At 39.2% G+C, this 19,200-nt stretch overlaps 1 protein-coding gene across 2 annotated transcripts in view; it reads right to left on the bottom strand.

Annotated features, from left to right (window-relative positions):
* Window positions 1-9,016: 9,016 nt before the first annotated feature.
* USO1 (USO1 vesicle transport factor) overlaps window positions 9,017-19,200 on the bottom strand; it is an 80,260-nt gene continuing 70,076 nt past the window's right edge. For both annotated transcript variants that reach the window (XM_061420493.1, XM_061420494.1), the window contains 7 exons: window positions 18,209-18,347; window positions 16,864-17,027; window positions 16,213-16,296; window positions 13,839-13,937; window positions 11,764-11,871; window positions 10,568-10,783; window positions 9,017-10,054 (listed from right to left, as the gene is read on the bottom strand). In XM_061420493.1, the coding sequence (XP_061276477.1) occupies window positions 9,965-10,054; window positions 10,568-10,783; window positions 11,764-11,871; window positions 13,839-13,937; window positions 16,213-16,296; window positions 16,864-17,027; window positions 18,209-18,347 (900 nt within the window). In that variant the 3' untranslated portion in view covers window positions 9,017-9,964. The remainder of the gene's footprint in view (window positions 10,055-10,567; window positions 10,784-11,763; window positions 11,872-13,838; window positions 13,938-16,212; window positions 16,297-16,863; window positions 17,028-18,208; window positions 18,348-19,200) is intronic.

The raw sequence follows: 19,200 nt of genomic DNA, 5'->3' as shown, positions 1-19,200 counted from the left end.
AGGCTGCAGTCCGTGGGGTTGCCCAGAGTCGGACAGGACTGAGCGACTTCACTTTCACTTTTCACCTTCATGCATTGAAGGAAATGGCAACCCACTCCAGTGTTCTTGCCTGGAGAATCCCAGGGACTGCGGAGCCTGGTAGGCTGCCGTCTTTGGGTTCGCAGAGTCGGACACGACTGAAGTGACTTAGCAGCACAAGTAGCAGCAGCAGCAGACTATAGTCCACCAGATTTCTCTGTCCATGGGATTCTCCAGGCAAGAACACTGGGATGGGGTGCCATGTACTCCTCCAGGGGATCTTCCTGACTGAGGGATTGAAGCTGTGTCTCCTGTCTCTCTTGCATTGCAGGCAGATTCTTTACTCGCTGAGCGATCAGGGAAGCCCATGTATTAACTGAAGTAGTTTAAAATGAGCTTCAAAATTCTATTACCTTTATCACATATTTATTAAATATCTTTATGAGATATCTTATCAGCTGCTTTAATCCATGAGTGATATCAGTTAGGTCATATGTTTATAGTATTTCTTTAAAAATTATTTGGCCATGCTGCATAGCATGTGAGATCTTAGTTCCCTGACCAGGGATAGAATTGGTGTCCCCTGCATTTGGAAGCATAGAGTCTTGATTACTGGACTTCCAGGGAAGTCTTATAATTTTTCTTAAATAAAAAACAAACTTGAAATTTTATGTTTTCCCTTGTGAGAGTATATTGAATTGTGGCAATAACCTGGTGAAGTCAATGACAGTGTTAGTTGCTCAGTTATGTCTGACTCTTTGTGACCCCATGGCCTGTGGCCCACCAGGCTCCTCTGTCCTTGGAAATCTCCAGGCAAGAATACTGGAGTGGGTAGCCATTCCCTCTCTGGCGGTTCAGAAGAAAAGAATTCACCTGCAGTGCAGGAGATCCGGGTTTGATCCTTGGATTGGAAAGATCCCCTGGAGAAAGTGAAGTCAGTAGAGCAAAACAATTCTTCCCCCTTTTTTTAAAGAGATGGCTAAAATAAAGTGCTTATGATAAAAAACCAGGATATGATAAATATCCAAAAAGTCTGCAGAAATGCAGGGGAACCACTCACAAATCTAAATTTAAGCAGGTATAAAAGATCTTATCCTTTGGAGTCCAAAGAACAACTACACAAGTACAGAACAGCTGAACCACAGCACTGATGGAAAACAGGCAGGGCAATGAGCCTGCAGTTACATTTTGTCTGCGGCTGTATTTCAAAACTCCACCAAAATCTTAGATTGAGTTGAAAACAGGATGTTTTGTGCTTGGCCTACATTAACTGAGCATTGTACTGGCCTTGCTTTACAAGGAATAAGCAGCTGTCACACAAAGAGTACTCAGAACATGGAGGTGATTGTTTGTTCCACTCAATTTGGGCGCTACATACAGGCACGGCTTCTCCCAAGAACCACTAAAGAACACCTGAAGGAGTGGGGAAGATTTCTTGGAGTGCAGCCTCAGGGATACATGTTTGCTGTTTAAGTCTGCATGACTCTAAAGACTCAAGCTATGATCAATGAACAGGGCCACCGGAAAACAGATTTCATCTCAATACATACAGCAGAAATTTGGAATGGTAAAAGGCACCAAAATTAGAAAGGAGACTTGAGAAAGGAAAGGGAACCAGTACTATGTACCATACAACATGGATGAGCTCTTTATTGCTGCATCATAAATTATCTCAAAACTCAGTGGCTTAAAACAGCACACACTTATCACCTATGGTTTGCAGGTCAGGCTTTGGGCCATGGCTTTGCTGAGCCTTTTCCTACAGGGTCTGTCAGAAGGCTGCAATCAGGTGGCAGCCAGAGATGGGGTCATCTCAAGATTCAGCAGGGGCAAGAATTGCTTCCAAGTTCACTTTGTGTTTGTTGGGCAGGACTAAGTTCTTTCTGGGCTGTTGGTTGGAGGCTGCCTACAGGTTCTTGCTAGGGGTGCCTTCTTCATCAGAGCAAATGCTTGGGAAAAGACTTCTCAGGTGGTGCTAGTGATAAAGAACCTGCCGGCCAACACAGGAGACATAAGAGACGTGGATACTATCCCTGGATCGGGAAGATCTCCTGTAGAGGGACATGGCAACCCACTCCAGTATTCTTGCCTGGAGAATCCCTGGATGGAGGAGCCTGGCGGGCTCTGGTCCATAGCGTAGCAGAGAGTCAGACACAACTGAAGTGACTTAGCACAGCACACACACACACAGGGTACCCTCAAAATGGAAGAAAATAGACAGAAATGAGAACCTTCTAGTGACTGAAACCAAAGTTGACAGGTAGGTATTAAGGATGACCGAAATTTCTTGTTTGTGCAATAGGAAAAAAGGATGGCACCAGTCCACCTGAAATGAGCATACAAGAGGACCAGGCTTAGGGAGGGAAGGAACATAAATTCGGTTTTTAACATGTTGTATCTGAGATAGCTTTGTGATACCACTTGGAGACAAAGAAGTGGACATTAGCTCTGAGAACAGAACTGGCCTGAAGATAAAAATTTGTGACAGTAATGTCTGGATGGTGGTTGATAGCTTTACACTGTTATACTTATTACCGACCACTGTTACAGTTACTCTGACTTGTTTAATCATCCATTTGCAGGGATCCCAGCCTGGAATAAGGTGAGGTTAAGAGATCAGTTAGTTCAGTTGCGCAGTCATGTCCGATTCTTTGCAACCACATGAACTGCAGCATGCCAGGCCTCCCTGTCCATCACCAACTCCCAGAGCTTGCTCAAACTTACGTCCATCGAGTCGGTAATGCCATCCAACCATTTCATCTTCTGTCGTCCCCCTTCTGCCTTTGATCTTTCCCAGCATCAGGATCTTTTCCAGTGAGTCAGTTATTTGTAGGTGGCCAAAGTATTGGAGTTTCAGCTTCAGCATCAGTCCTTACAATGAATATTCAGGACTGATTTCCTAGGATGGACTGGTTGGATCTCCTTGCGGTCCAAGGGACTCTCAAGAATCTTCTACAACATCACAGTTCAAAAGCATCAATTCTTCAATGCTCAGCTTTCTTCATAGTCCAACTCTCACATTCATACATGACCAGTGGAAAAACCATAGCTTTGACTAGATGGATCTTTGTCAGCAAAGTCTCTGCTTTTTAACACGCTGTCTAGGTTGGTCATAGCTTTTCTTTCAAGGAGCAAGTGTCTTTTAATTTCACCATCTGCAGCGATTTTGGAGCCCAAGAAAATAGTCTTTCACTGTTTCCATTGTTTCCCCATCTATTTTCCATGAAGTGATGGGACCAGATACCATGATCTTAATTTTCTGAATGTTAAGTTTTAAGGCCACAGGATTGGAAGAGGTCAGTTTTCATTCCAATCCCAAAGAAAGGCAATGCCAAAGAATGTTCAAACTATCGCACAGTTGTACTCATCTCACCCCCACGTGGCTCAGCTGGTAAAGAATTCGCCAGCAATGCGGGAGATCTGGGTTCGATCCCTGGGTTGGGAAGATCCCCTGGAGAAGGGAAAGGCTACCCACTCCAATATTCTGGCCTGGAAAATTTCATGGACTGTAGAGTCCAGGGGGGTCACAAAAAGTTGGACACTGAGCGACTTTCACTTCCACATGCTAGCAAAGTGATGCTCAAAATTCTCCAAGCCAGGCTTCAACAGTACATGAACCGTGAACTTCCATATGTTCAAGCTGGATTTAGAAAAGGCAGAGGAACTAGAGATCAAATTGCCAATATCCATTGGATCATTGAAAAAGCAAGAGTTCCAGAAAAAACATCTACTAATGCTTTATTGACTACACCAAAGTCTTTGACTATGTAGATCACAACAAACTGTGGAAAATTCTTAAAGAGAAGGGAATACCAGACCATCTGACCTGGCTCCTGAAAAATCTGTATGCAGGTCAAGAAGCAACAGTTAGAACAGAACATGGAACAACAGACTGGTTCCAAATTGGGAAAGGAGCACGTCAAGGCTGTATACTGTCACCCTGCTTATTTAACTTATGTGCAGAGTACATCATGCAAAATGCCGGACTGGATGAAGCACAAGCTGGAATCAAGATTTCTGGGAGAAATATCAGTAACCTCAGATACGCAGATGACACCACCCTTACGACAGAAAGCAAAGAACTAAAGAGCCTCTTGATGAAAGGGAGAGGAGAGTGGAAAAAGTAGGCTTAAAATTCAACCTTCAGAAGTTAACAGATACCTGCTATTGAATTTATTACCTCCTTCCAACTGCACTCATCATGCCCCCTACCCTCAACACCTTGTTTTGAAGAGTTAAGTTTCAATAAAATAAAAGCATGCAGCATCCCATGATCTCCACATTCTAGTATTCATGCCTCTGTATAATTCCTTCTCAAGAGTGGGCAGGATCTGACTTGCTTCTAGCTAATAGACTATGGCAAGGTTGTGGATGCCACTCCTGTGATATATTTTATATAAGACTCAGTCTTCTGTGGCTAGACCTTCCCCTTGCTGTCTTGATGAAGTCAGCAAGCATGCTGAGGGAGCCTATGAGGCAAGAAACTACGGGTGACCACTAGTTACTGAGAACAGGCTTCAGTCAACTGCCAGCAAGAAACCGAAGCCCTAGTTCTACGACTGTAAGGACATGAATTCTACCAATTGAATGAACTTTGGAAACCGATTCTCCTCTAGTTGAGCCTGCAGATGAGAATACAGCCTTGCTGCCACCTTGATTGCAGCTTTGGGACAAAAGCAGATGATCTAGTTAAGCTGTGCCCTGACTCATGACCCAGTGACTGTGGACACAGTGTTAAGTCACTAAATTTATGGTAATGTGTAATGCAGGATAGAAACCTAGGTAATATTTAGGCTTTTATTCAGCTCATCCTACTTTTAAACATGCTAACCATTTTTGTTGTGTAACACTTGCCTGCTTTTTGTTTCACAGGCTTTATTTATGCAATCTCATTTTGGATCTAGAACACAAGGGTGAAAAAAGGATCAGAAAGCCCACATCATGTCCACTGCAGCAACTAATTTACATCTCACCTTTTCCCTGTTATTTATTATTATTTCAGGGTATTAGCAACATGAAGCCATAGAGGTGAGAGAGCTTGTTAAGAGTCACAAAATGGTGAGCTTTACCTCTATAGATATTCCACTAGATTCAATACATTTAAATAAAACTAGAATTAAAAGCCAGAGCTAAAAAAAGACTAGCAGAGCAATTAATGGAACTCCTGTTTACATTCTCATAGGTAGGATAATGTAATTACGAAGTGGTCTCATGTTTTTGTAATAAGCAAAATCAAAGGTAATATATAATTGTAGCAAGGTTGCTGTGTAAAACTTTTTCAAACTAAGACTAGTCACAACTGTTTAGAGTGAATGTGGAAAAACTTTCGTCAAGACAAAAAAATGAGTTAATCCAAAGGAAGGGAAACCACATTTAAGATACTGTGTGTCATACCTCAATGTTTTCCCCTCTGCAAACACTTATTTTCATTCTGAAAGGTTATAGAAAACCCTAAAGCTTCTGAGTTGTAGACATAGAAGAACTGAAAGAATAATTTTAGAGTTTCTGGAAGGGAAAGTCACTAATCCACAAAAGGGACAATTTGATAAAGTAACCTGCATTAAAATGAAACTTTTCAAAGGATATTATTTTCTTTAGATATATATCTTCTATTTGGTTAGCAAGGCAGATTCTTAACAAAGAAAACACTTTGATTAGGTTCACTAGTAAAGAACGTCTATATTGATGATGTCTTTCATTAAAGCTGTTGGAAAAGGCTTTTTTCATTTTTCAGAATTGCAGTAAGAAACCAGTTTGAAGGTCATAGCTTGCTGTTTTTCCCTTAATTCCAAGGCTCAAATTTGCTCTGGATAAGATGATTTCATTGTTCATTTAATATATCTTAAGATCCTTCCCCAGGACTCAAGGCTGAGCCATCCAAAGGTTTAGTTCTTGGCTGTTTTCTCTCTATACTCACTCTCTGTAAGAACTTAACTCTGATGGGTAGGCTTAAATTCCATCTATATACTATTTTTTTCCAGCCCTAATTAGCTCCAAACAGCCTACCAAACATCTATTTGCAGAAATGTATCTATTTGGGTTTCAGATTTAGCAAGCCTAACACACAACTTTAGATCCCACACCAAACCTGCTCCTCCCACCTTTCCCCATGAGTTATTCTTGTCTTGCTCCTCTACTCCCCAGACACGTGCAATTCACCAACCAGTCTTCTTGGATCTACCTGTAAAATGTATCCGCAATTCCACCATTTTAGACCCTACCACCCCCACAGTGTAGTCTGAACTATATCTGCTTTTGCTTAGATGAGGCCAATAGCCTCCCACCTAGTCCCCTGGCTTTCTCTCTTAACCTCTTCCCCAAAGACATTTCTTGACATAGTGGAGAAAGTAATTTATGAATACAAACCAGATCTAATCACTTCTCTAGCTTCCCATCAGAGTAAAATAAAAACTCCTTTCTAGAACCTACAAAGCATTTGGTACTTACGTGTGTGTTTACTGTTGTTTACGCTGCCAGATATATGGGGAAGTTAAATGGGGAAGGGACTTTGTCTCATTTATAAACTCAGTAAATATTCATTGAATGAATGCATTTTGCTCTAACAGTAAAGGTTTTTGTTCTGATGAGCATTATGAGGCCTCTACCTTGCTGCAACAAAACTTTCAAGAACAGGTTTGATTTTTTATCAGCATAAGTTCAAAGTAACTAAGTTGGTGACAGATAGGGAGGCCTGGCGTGCTGTAGTCCAGCACTCCTTGCTGGGGTCGCAAAGAGTCGGACTTGACTGAGCAACTGAAATGAACTTACACATTTAAAATGTGAGCTGTTATTTCGATATATGGCAAAACCAATACAATATTGTAAAGTTGAAAAAAAAAATAATAAAATAAAATGTGAGCTGTTACTTAACCTCCGGTAGTAATCTTGGATGATTATTCTTTTCTGACATGCCAGAGACATGCAACTGTACTTGAATAAAACTTAAAATAAGGAAAAGTATGTTTTGTGCTTTATGACTGCTCCACTGTTGTAGTTTCCAATACATGGGAATAGCCGCCCCCCCTCACCACCACCTTTTTCTTTCTTTTTCGGCTGTGCCACACAGCATGTGGGATCTTAGTTCCCTGACCAGGGATTGAACCTGCACCCCCTGCATTTGCAGTGTGGAGTCTTAACCATTGAACCTCCAGGGAAGTCCAGAAATAGCCTTTAATGTGAAGGCTGACAGAGGAAAGAACATGTTCAAAAGTAAAGTGAAGGATGAAAAAGAAGGTTATGTGCCATGATAGCTAATATATTGGTACAGTTCTAAAATATTCTTGAAGGAAGCGAAATTAGAGAGTGGTAGAGCACTGAGGGTCTTATCCTCTTGGCTAAGGACTCCAAACAGTAGGCAACTGTAGTCTCTCTGGCTCCTGTTTTCATTTCAGGAAGCTTCAGTTCAGTTCAGTCGCTCAGTTGTGTCCAACTCTTTGAGACCCCACGAATTGCAGCACACCAGGCCTCCCTGTCCATCACCAACTCCCAGAGTTCACCCAAACCCACGTCCACTGAGTTGGTGATGCCATCCAATCATCTCATCCTGTCGTCCGCTTCTCCTCCTGCCCTCAATCTTTTCCAGCATCAGAGTCTTTTCAAATGAGTCAGCTCTTCCCATCAGGTGGCCAAAGTATTGGAGTCTCAGCTTCAACATCAGTCCTTCCAATGAACACCCAGGGCTGATCTCCTTTAAGATGAACTGGTTGGATCTCCTTGCAGTCCAAGGGACTCTCAAGAGTCTTCTCCAACACCACAGTTCAAAAGCATCAATTCTTCGGCGCTCAGCTTTCTTTATAGTCCAACTCTCACATCCATACATAACCACTGGAAAAACCATAGCCTTGACTAGACAGCCTACTGTGGTGAATACTGAGGATGGCCCGGAGAGGCAATGACCAATTGGAGATGGAGACTGAGTTAGGAGGCTTCAGAAGCAATTCAGGTAACAACAAACAAACAAATAAGACCCCCAAACTATGGCTGTTAGGAAGGTGTCCTTTTGGGCTCCAGGCTGGACTGTGCGGCTTCGAGGCTTCTTGCACCTTCTCTACTCCAAGCCAGCCTGAGTGACTGAATTCTGGCAAACTATCACTGATTTTGCAGCTATTTCTTTCTGAAGACCTTTGGTATTCTGTTATTCTTGGAAGTCTTCTTCCTTCTCCTGACCCACTTTTCTTTATTCTTATAATATTGGCCTGAAGAGGTCACCACATGGTGTCAACTTTAGAAGAACGTCACACAGTGAGCTGGTCTGGTAATAATCACATGGTCCTCTGATGGCTGATGCCATCTCCAGAGGCGTGGCAGTGTGGGAGGGGGTGGGATGTGGTGCGTATTCATGGGCGCTCTGTAACACACAACCATCTCCCTTTTCAATACTTCCTTTAAACGTCTGTGCCCCTTAGTGGATTCCTCAAATTATTACTGAAACCAGGAGGTAGATGAAATATATTATGCCCAACTCTCTTGCTGTCTTGCCTTTAAATAAGCCTGTGGTCACTGTTCAGTCACTAAGCTGTGTCTGATTCTTTGTGGCCCCATGGAGTGCAGCACACCAGGCTGCCCTGTCCCTCACCATCTCCCAGAGTTCACCCAAGTTCATGTCCCTTGACATGGTGATGCCATCCAACCATCCTCTTCTCCTTTTGCCTTCAATCTTTCCCAGCATCAGGGTCTTTTCCAATAAGCTGGCTGTTCACCTCAGGTGGTCAACGTATTGGAGCTAGTTTAAGTAAAAAACATTGTGAAGAAAGAACTCCATTGCTCAATTTACAAACATCCAAACCCTACTTCATCTGTTTTTGTTCCAATTAAGTCCCGTCCAATCTTATGGAATTCCAATTGTTAGATTTAAATGATAAGACTGCTGTTATCACCCAGTTATAGCAAAGTCCTCTTAGTAAGAGAAGGACGCTTCTCACCACTTCTCCCTGCCTCATCCTTTACAAAGAACAAAATACTACTCTCAAAATCTCAAAAAGGGAACCAAGACCAGGGATTAAGTGAACATAATATCTATTTTTATTACGAAAACATTAAATTTTGACACATTGCTTCATTGCTTTTTTAAAAATCTATGATCTGACTTAAACCTATTCAGCAAAAATGCCAATAAATTATATAAACCATAGTTTGAGTCTTTTTTAAAACTAGGGACATAATATGTTTTATAATAATCAAATAATACTACTAAATCTGAGTTGTATGAGCTGTTAATTTGTAATGTGTTTTAATGTTTAGCTAAAAATAAAATAAAAACCAAACACATGCTAATACACTGTTGGAAAAGTTTCTCAGAAACCTCCTCCTCTTCACTGCGTGTCTGCAGCCTTCTTCACTAGGTACAGAACACCGCCGTGTCAAGTGTCAAGGCACTCACGCTCAACTGTCTTGTCCTGCTCACATCAGGAGTCATACTGGGTGAAGGGCTGATGATGTATTACCCCCAGACCATGCTATCTTGCCTTTAAGTAAATCCATTTCTTCAAAAGGAAATCATTAGCTAGGAACTCCAATACTTAATTTAGAAACAGTGATTCCAACATACATTAAATCAAATGTGTTAGTACTTAAAAGTCACAAATTCTGAAAAGTAAAAATAGCAGACAAATACAGAACTCCATAAACAACCAATGAACTAAGGCAAATAGCACTGCCACCACATGCCTGAAAAAAATGGTATATTTTTGGTATCTGTAGTTCTTTGCAAATTATATTTTGGAACAGTTCGGTTCAATAAAAGATGTATATTCTACATAAAGTTAGAGTAACAGGATTATCAACATGGGTGGCATCATTTAAAAAATACATCAATAGTTGTATTAATGAATGTTTTCCGCTTGGGTTTCTAAATCTTTATTTTCTGTGGAGGCAAACCAAAGCACTGTCTTAAGACTCCATCTTCAAAGTTACAATATAGTCTCTATCATTCCTAGAGATTTTAAAGCTAGATATGACCCTGCTCCTTGCCATCATCTTCATCTTCATCATCCTCATCATCTTGGTCTCCAGATTCAAGTTCATCCTCTTCCTCAACCTAAAGGGAAAATACTCATTTAACATTATGAAGATCTGGTCACATCACATTCAACACAAAATGGTATCTACTCCAAGGATAAATTCTTTACTCTAGTAAATATAGTAGATTATGGGCCATCTGATTTCCTTGATTTAATATTCAAGGTTTCCTGTTATTTTTAATATGCGACAAGATACACAGGTTCACTTGCTGCTAGATGGCTACAACTCTACACATAAATCTGAACCAACACAGCCAAATGGGGATGGTACATTTGGATGGTGAGTGTCTCTGTTACCACAGGAACAAATAAATCAAGTCACCTTCCAGGCTCAGATTCTGAAAGAGAAGAGTTAACAAAAGCTGGAAACTGCATCTAATCTGTGTCTTAAGTCAATTCACATACCTACAAATCTATGCCGGTAGTGCTGATATACAAGCATACCAACATTCCCATGACACAGGACAATGTTTAAAAACACATCATAAAGAAACACATATAAACCATTTTTGGAAACATCGCAATCTTACTGGATGACCAAGTTCCTTGAGTTTATTCTTTAATGAAAATATTTTCTGGTCTTGATCGGCCAACAGCACCAAGAGATCATCTTGTTCTTTTTTAGAATCTGTAATGTCCACCTCGAGCTTGTTTTTCTCATTTTGTAAGATGGCAATGGTACTGTTAGATGAATCCAGCTGCTCTTTAATAGCAGTTCTTTCCTCAGACAGAGCTTTAATTTCATTCTAAGAAAAGAAAGGTGAAAATCACAATCAAAAATTAGTATTCACTCTCCTACGGTTTTAACAAATATATTCTTTCTATGACAGATCTCTGTACTCATACAATCTGAAGAGTTTGGGGGTTAGGTGTTGGGGGGACAAGAGATTTTAAAATACACACACACACAAAGTCATCTAGTAACATGAGAATTTATGTTAGGCTATACATCAAAGATGATTGCTGTGAAAATCAGAGTTCGACAACAAAAAAATAGTTTTAATTACCCTACTCCTCAAAAAATCCTACTATTTCAGATAATCAGAGGAATAAATAAAGACATTAACATCTTACAGAAGCCTGGTTAGCACCAGAATTAGGACTCAAATTAAAAAAAAAAAAAAATTATCCCAACTTCACATATACAATTAAATGGGAAAGAAAGATAGCTTCAAGTAAAATCCATAGCTTAAATATAAAATAATTTGACCACAATCCAAAAGGCAGAATCACTTATCTTCCTCTTGCCATGTTTTAATTCCTACCTTTCCATTTTTATTACTGTTACCTCATTCTTTACTTCATCCTATCTGTTTTGATTTTTCTGTCACACAATAGGCTGGTAGGATTTAAGGTATCTGTGTTCTTTAGCTTATGGCTTGTGTATTAGCCAAAGCTATACTCCTTGTTTCTTACTGTGATTAGAGATTGATAAGAAAACTTAACTCTTTTTTACTTTGACTAAACATGTGTTTTACTTTCAAGTACACTCATATACAATCTTATTTTACATATTTGATACCATTATTTGAAACAGCATTTAAAAATATTCATTTGTGCCACCTTTAGTCATCAAAATAGGAATGGACTTATTGTGAGGTAAGATTATGTCCCATTAACTTTCTTCATAAATCCAAGAATTTGAGAAATTAAATGAAATAAAATAAAATTCCCTGGACTTCATTTCACATAGTATACAATGAATAAAAAGTTTCACCAAACCAACCTTTAACTCTTTAGTTTCTTGTAATAATGCTGACAGTCTTCCTTCTACATCAGTAGTTTTTGTAGCTATTACAGTTTCACTCTCTCCTGGTACAGGAGCTGATTTCGCCTGAAAGTAAAAATTGGAAAAAAAAAAGTTTCTTTAAAGTTATAATCAATATGAAATTCTAATGATGATTTTTCTTGCTATTTTGAAATTTTATTTCCAGTAACAGAAAAATTTAATTCTCTCAGCATTTACCCTCAATAACGTGCTCTCCCTGAACAGATGAGTTGCCCTTACAGTGGAGCAGGAGGCTGGGTCAGGAAGGGTGTGGTATAAGCACTCATCAGAGTATAAGGAAGGTTGGTTTAAGCAGCCTCAAGGCCAGGTCAGGCAAGTTATCAATGACACAGCTCTAATGTAGCTACGGCATAGCATTTAATACGTAGAGAACACTTTTCAGTCTTTTCCTCATAAAATTCCTGTAAGTTAAGACTATACTATCATTTCAGAGAGACAGATGCATGCGGAAATTGAGTTGAATGCCATTAACTGGGAAAATGCAAGTATTTTCTTAAGAGCTATAGGAAGTAATCCTAAATCAAAAATTTTCAGTCCTTCCCTTATCTTTTTTCTTCCAAAATACTGGGAAGTGGGGGTGTTGATCTCACAAATACCAAATACCTTAAAATGAGGAAAGGACTTTGGAACTGGAAGAGGCAAAAGAATTTTGAGGTTCATGTTAGACAAAGTCTCAACTGCCTTGAAGACACTGTTGGTAGAAATATGAACATTAAAGGCAATACCAGTAAGGGCTCATAAAGAAAGACGCAGGCTATAGAGAAAGGTTCTATGGTCTCAGAGAAAACACATGGCATCATAAACAGAATGCTGGTAGAAGTATGGATGTTAAAAGTTTTGGTGAGGTCTCACATAGATGAGGAGGCTTCCCAGATGGCTCAGTGGTAAAGAATCCACCTGCCAATACAGGAGACCCAGGTTAGATCCCCGGGTTGGGAAGATCCCCTGGAGGAGGAAATGGCAACCCACTCCAGTATTCTTTCCTGGAAAATCTCACAGACAGGGTCATATGGCAGGCTGTAGTCCATGGGGTCACGTAGAGCTGGACACAACTCAAGTGACTGAGCACGCGTGTACAGAAATAGAGACGAGGAACATGTTATTGGAAAGTGGAGAAAAGGTGATCCTTGTCATAATGTGGCGAAGAACTTGGCTGACTTATGTTCTAGTGTTGTGGAAAGCAGAACTTGTGAGTGATGAACTATTCTAGCTGAGGAAATTTCTAAGCAAAGCATTAAAGGTGTGACCTGGTTTCTCCTTGCTGCTTACAGTAAAATATGAGAGGATAAAGATGGATTGAAAAAGGAACTGTTAAGCAAAAGGGAGTCCGAACTTGATGATTTAGAAAATTCCCGGCCTATCCCTACTGCAGTCAACGACAAAGCATGTCCCAGTGAAACACCAAGTGTGTGGCTGCATAACCATTTGTGAAGAGATTACTCATGTAGCACATGGACCCAATCAACCATCTCTGCAGAAGCTGGAATAGAGATGTGGTTCTCCAGGAGGGATCCAGGAGAACCTTCCTCCTTGTTGGCTTGGAACCCTGGGAATTGCATGGGTCACCAATAAGGTTTTTGATAATTTTATACCAGCAGAAAACTTGCCAGCTTAGACTGAATGATGAGATGAAATATAAAAGACCAACAGGGACTTCCCTGGTGATCCAGTGGCTAAGCGTCTGCCCTCCCATTGAGGGGGTTCAATGGGGTTCAATGCCTGGTCAGAGAACTAGCGCCCACACACTGCAACTAACACCTAGGGCAGCCAAATAAACAAATAAAATGCCAACAAAATGAACCATAACTAACTGATAAAACTGACCTGGCAAGTCTGACTATGATACACTGTTTGCATGGCCAAGAAGCCTATGTATCTGAAACTCTGGCTAATGAATAACCTGAATGGAAGGTGCTGACAAATTTGCTTCTTTTCCATAGTGGCTGAGAAATAACCTCCTGACCTTGTATATACTACCTTTCAGAACAAACAAACAAAAAACAATAACTTACAAATGCTTCAGTTTTCTGTAACAGCTCCTGTTTTTCGGTCTGTAGTTTGGTAATCTCCACAGACTGTGAGTTTAACTGAGACTTTAAAGTTGCCAGTTCCTAAGGGACAAAAATAGTTGGGTTGTGACATTAAATAGTATTAATTTCATTAAGGAAATGTCTATTTACAGGAAGAAATTATTTTCTTCCTTGGCTCTTCTAAAATCATCACTTCCAAGTTTTAAAATTTAAGTGAAAGAAGTACTCTTGAACTTTGGGTTCAAGATGGAGAATTAAATGTGTACATTAAACATGTTCACCTCTGCTTCCTTGCAAGATCCAGTGTAAAAAATCACAAAGGGAGGACAGAAGGAGGAAAGGAAGAAAAGGTGGGAAGAAGGGAGGGAGGAAGGTGAGGAAGAAGGAGGGAGAGAGGGACTGAGAAAGGACAGGCAGGAGGGAGAAACCCACAGGGACAGAGAATAAGAGAAGAGAAAATAGCACTAAACTGTGGAATTTCCAAAAGCAAATGACAATGGTAACCAACTGGCACACCTGAGCGAGCTGAAACAGAAGCTGACCTTTTAGAAAGCCACGCTGCTGCCTGATTCATAATGCAGAACTACCAAAAGGCCTGGGAACTGGTACCACCAGATGTTTTGGAACTGTGAGTAAAACTGGGGTCAAAAACAGTAGGGTTGGAACTTCCCTGGTGGTAGAGTGGTTAAGAATCTGTCTTGCAATGCAGGGGACGTGGGTTTGATCCCTGGCCCAGGAACTAAGATCCAACATTCCACAGAGCAACGAAGTCCACACGCTGCAACTAAGACCCGATTCAGCCAAATAAGTAAAAACAACAACAATAACAAAAACCCAGCAGGGTTGGCTGAAAGTCTGCTTAGAAATAGAGCACTGAATCCCTGTCCTAACTCATGCCTCAGGTAATGTCTCCTTTTCTTTTGTCTGAAGACTAGAGGTATGTTATTTGGAATGGGCAAAATAAGATGGTTTTAGACTCGGGGGCCACCAAACGCTGATGAAAGCAGTAGTAGTGTAGTGAAAGTGGTGGAATTAACTGAAAGCTTATGTATTAAGGTTGACGTTTCCAAACTTCTTGCTCACTCCCCTCAAAACAAGTCCAGGAAAATGAAGCAATTCTAACAGTGGCTCTCCACCAAGGGCAATCTTACCCCACAGTATCTGGCAGTGTCTGGAGATATGAGGATGCTGTCATGTAAAAAGTGTTTTATTCTCTTACTATTTTCTATCATGAACATACATGTCTTTTCTCTGACTGTTTTGTTTCTTCAGTTATCAAAGTAAGTTATGTAAAAATTATGGACCATTTGGTCTTCTTTCTATACTCTATTTTACTATATATTATAAAAAAACCCAAAACTGTTATTTAAAATATATCTTTGGGAAATACGAAAAGTAAATTTTTACTTGGGATTTATAGACTAAGAGTATATACTAATAACTTAATTTCATTTTAATATAGTTTTAGATTTCATAAAATCAAAACAGCATATTAACTCTTCCTCATAAGAACAAAACATTATGGCCACATTATTGGAGAGTTGTAAATCATTATTGACAAATATTATTATTTTTTAAAATGTTTCATTGTAGAATCCACTCTAGGGTACAGAGACATTGCCAAAATAAGACATTTTGCTACTCTCTGTCCAGGCATTCCCATCTGATCAGGCATGTCAGAGGGTCAGGACCAGCTGACTACTGGAGAAGGAAGTCAGTCCTAGGTTGGCCAAGCTATTAATTTCTTTTTTTAGTATTACTTTTTTTTTTTTTAAAGAAACATATATTCCTTTTATAGAAAATGAAGGAAGGAGAGGGGGATAGAAGGAAGAAAAGGCACATTTGCTTTTCTAGACAATATAAATTACTACAGCAGAAAAAGTTATTTTGCTTTATTTTTAGCTAGAGTCATCTAACTGAAATACATACAAGTTTACTTTCTGTTTTTCCCTTTTCCAATTCTAATAACCAACATTCTTCTGGATAGAATGACTTAAATGCCCAATACATTTAACCAAGCAGTTACCAAGAAAATTAAGCACAAGATTTTGTATCTTCATATTTGCAGCTTATAAATATATTTAAAGTTTCCTTAATTGCTTACTGACAATCTACAAACAATCTGGGTAAGATGCTGAGATCTATTAAAAAGTATACCATTGAAAAATAAATACACCATAAAAAGCAAAATACCATTACTGTACAATTAAAATGGCTTCTGTATTTTCAAATGGCTGTTTTCACTTGATAGAGAAGTGAAGACGCATGACAAAGCAGTTCTAGATTAATGCAGGGCTGTTACGCTATTATAATTAAAACAAGACAAAACAGAGCCTGAATCAAGCTGAAAAGTGACCTGTTTTAACTCTGCAATTTGTTCAGAATCTCCTGCTGTTGCTGAAGACTGTTCATTTGTGCCAGGTGATAGTTGGGAAGATTTCTACAAAGAGCAGAGAGATAAACTGTGAAATAAATTCAGTTTAAATAGTGAGGAAAAAACAAAACAAAACTGTACACACATAAGCTATGCCTGGTACACGCACACCAAAAAATTCCACACTGACATTTAAAATTTTATGCCCAAAATAACATTTCAACATAGCACATCTTGTCAACAAAATTTCCATAGCTAATCAACTCATACCAAGTCATTTATTCAATCTAAGCACTTAACTGAGCTAATATAAAGAAAAGAGCATAAAAGCAGGTATTTACTGAGTGATTTCCATGTATTAAAAGAGTTTGATATGGAGTACCTCATTTAAATCTCACAGCAATGGAACAGATACCACCACCACCATTTTATAGCTCAGGACACAAGTTTAAAGAGGTTAACTAAATTGCTCAAATTCAGTTAGCCAGGATGCACTGATGCTTTAGACAGTCTGACTCCAGAGCTCACGTTCTAAAACCTTAAAATGATAACTTTAGCTTAAGGGATCCAGAAATAGAAACAAGCAGGATAATGAGAATTACTTTTGACCTCGATTTTATAACATTCACTTACCAAATTTTCAATCAAAGAGTCTTTTTCAGCCAGTTGACTTTGTAAAAGTTCCCGATTACTTTTTAATTCTTCTATCTCTTCTCGCAGCCTACTAATTTCTTCTGGCTGAACGCCATTCATCTGAGCCCCATCAGTGTAAGGACCTTGATGCTGACTGTCTTTTCCTATTAGGCATAAAATTTGAGAAGTCAACATGAAACTTTTCATTTTTTGAGCTGACAATTCAAGTGTAAAAAAATACATAATTTCCTGAATAATTACTTTGGAGGCACTTTTGTATGCACATTTCATCTTTGCAAAACAGTGCACTGACAAAATAACAAACTGATGTTTTCAGGGTTTCTGGGAGGAAAAACAGCACAGTCTTAAGACTAAACTGGCTCAGTGATCTAAAATTAAGAATTATAGTAGCTTCAATTCCAATTCTATCACTTAATATAAGAGAAAATAAAATCTTTTTAGAAATCTTCACAAAAGAATAGCTTTCTACACAGCCTAAAAGAACTGACGAATTATTGTCATAAATAGAGGAAGTAAAAGTTATTTTCTTCTGAAAATTTTGGTCACCTTCATATAAATAAACTATGTTTCTAAGCAGCTAGCATTCCAATCATAAGCAGTATAGAATGAGACTATTTACAAGCATTTGAGCCCTTAGCATGTGCCAGACACCAAACTAGAATTTTATATATATTACTTCATTTAAATCTCAGCTCCACTTTGCAGATTAAAAAAAAAAAAAAGGAAAGGCTAGACCAGTCATTCAAAACTGGCTATACATTAGAATCACCTGGGGAGCTTGTAATAATCACTGATGCCTGGACCCAGTCCCTAACTAATTTAATTAGAAACTTCAGTGGGCGTCTCAGTATCAGTATTAAAAAAAAACTCAAGGGATCTCAATGTGTAGGTAGCTAAGGTTGAGAATCAATGGATAGCAGAGATTGGACTTCAAATTCTGACTTACACTTCTGTCACAGCGATTAAGGTTAAAGAAAGATGAGCCCACAAGAATAATCTGTTGGGGACACTACAATAGGAATGGCCAGCTACACTTTGGAGAAGGCAATGGCGCCCTACTCCAGTACTCTTGCCTGGAAAATCCCATGGACCGAGGAGCCTGGTAGGCTGCAGTCCATGGGGTCGCTAAGAGTCGGACACGACTGAGCAACTTTACTTTCACTTTTCACTTTCATACACTGGAGAAGGAAATGGCAACCCATTCCAGTGTTCTTGCCTGGAGAATCCCAGGGACGGGGTAGCCTGGTGGGCTGCCGTCTATGGGGTCGCACAGAGTTGGACACGACTGAAGTGATTTAGCAGCAGCAGCAGCTGCTACACTTACCTAGCTGTACTTTAAGAAGATTATATTGATCCTTGTGTTGCTGAATCTGAGATACTTGTTGTGTGACTGCTGTCTGGAGCTGTTCATTTTGACATTTTAATGTAGAAATCTGCTGCTTTAATTCCTCCAGTTGCAGATCCTGTGAAACAAAACAATTCAAGTGTTTTAAATTCATACTAATGAGCATGAAGAACAAATTAAAAATTAGAGATTACTTTGGATGAGGATGTTAAACTACTCAACATTTTCAAACTCATTCAATAATTAAGCAATAACACAATATATGTACTAAGGCCGTTAACGGGTAGCAGAACTGTAAGATTTCAAGGCCCCACTACATGACACAACCTGCAGTCTCACTGTGAGTTTTGGTTTGGGGGCAGTGGTGGGAGAGGGGTGGTGGTGTCAATTTTAAAAACTTCATTTTATGGTCCATCAAACTAAAAAATGTATATACCAAATTCTTTAAGCTTCCATATGTATGCATCTTTATTACTTTTAACACTAAAAGACAAGCAGGGAACTTTGCTGCTGGTCCAGCGGTTAGGACTTCTCCTTTCAATGCAGGGGGTGTGGGTTCCATCCCTGGTCAGGGAGCTAAGACTCCACATGCCTCTTGGCCAGAAAAACCAAAACATAAAACAAGAAGCAATCCTGTAACAAATTCAGTAAAGACTTTAACAATAGTCCACGTTAAAATTAAAACAAACAAAAAAAGACAATCATAGAACATTTAGATTTTAAGAAAAAGCTTTCACTTCTTACCACCTCCAACTTTAACTGGTTAGAATGTGATCTGTATCTTTATTTTCTTCTAATTTTTTTCCAATCCAAGTTTTTTAAACTTATCATAATCAGTCCATACATCATTTTTTAACCTTTAATTTGCCTACTATTCAATCATAATTTCCTAATATTAATCAGGAGATACAATATAATTTATATTCAAAAACAACATGAAGGCTGCTCTCCATTTTTCTAAATGATAGTTT

This window comes from Bos javanicus, chromosome 6 (genome assembly GCF_032452875.1).
Source record: "Bos javanicus breed banteng chromosome 6, ARS-OSU_banteng_1.0, whole genome shotgun sequence".
Taxonomy (NCBI): domain Eukaryota; kingdom Metazoa; phylum Chordata; class Mammalia; order Artiodactyla; family Bovidae; genus Bos; species Bos javanicus.
The sequence above is the reverse complement of the archived record's forward strand: the minus strand, read 5'-3'. Positions and strand labels throughout refer to the sequence as shown.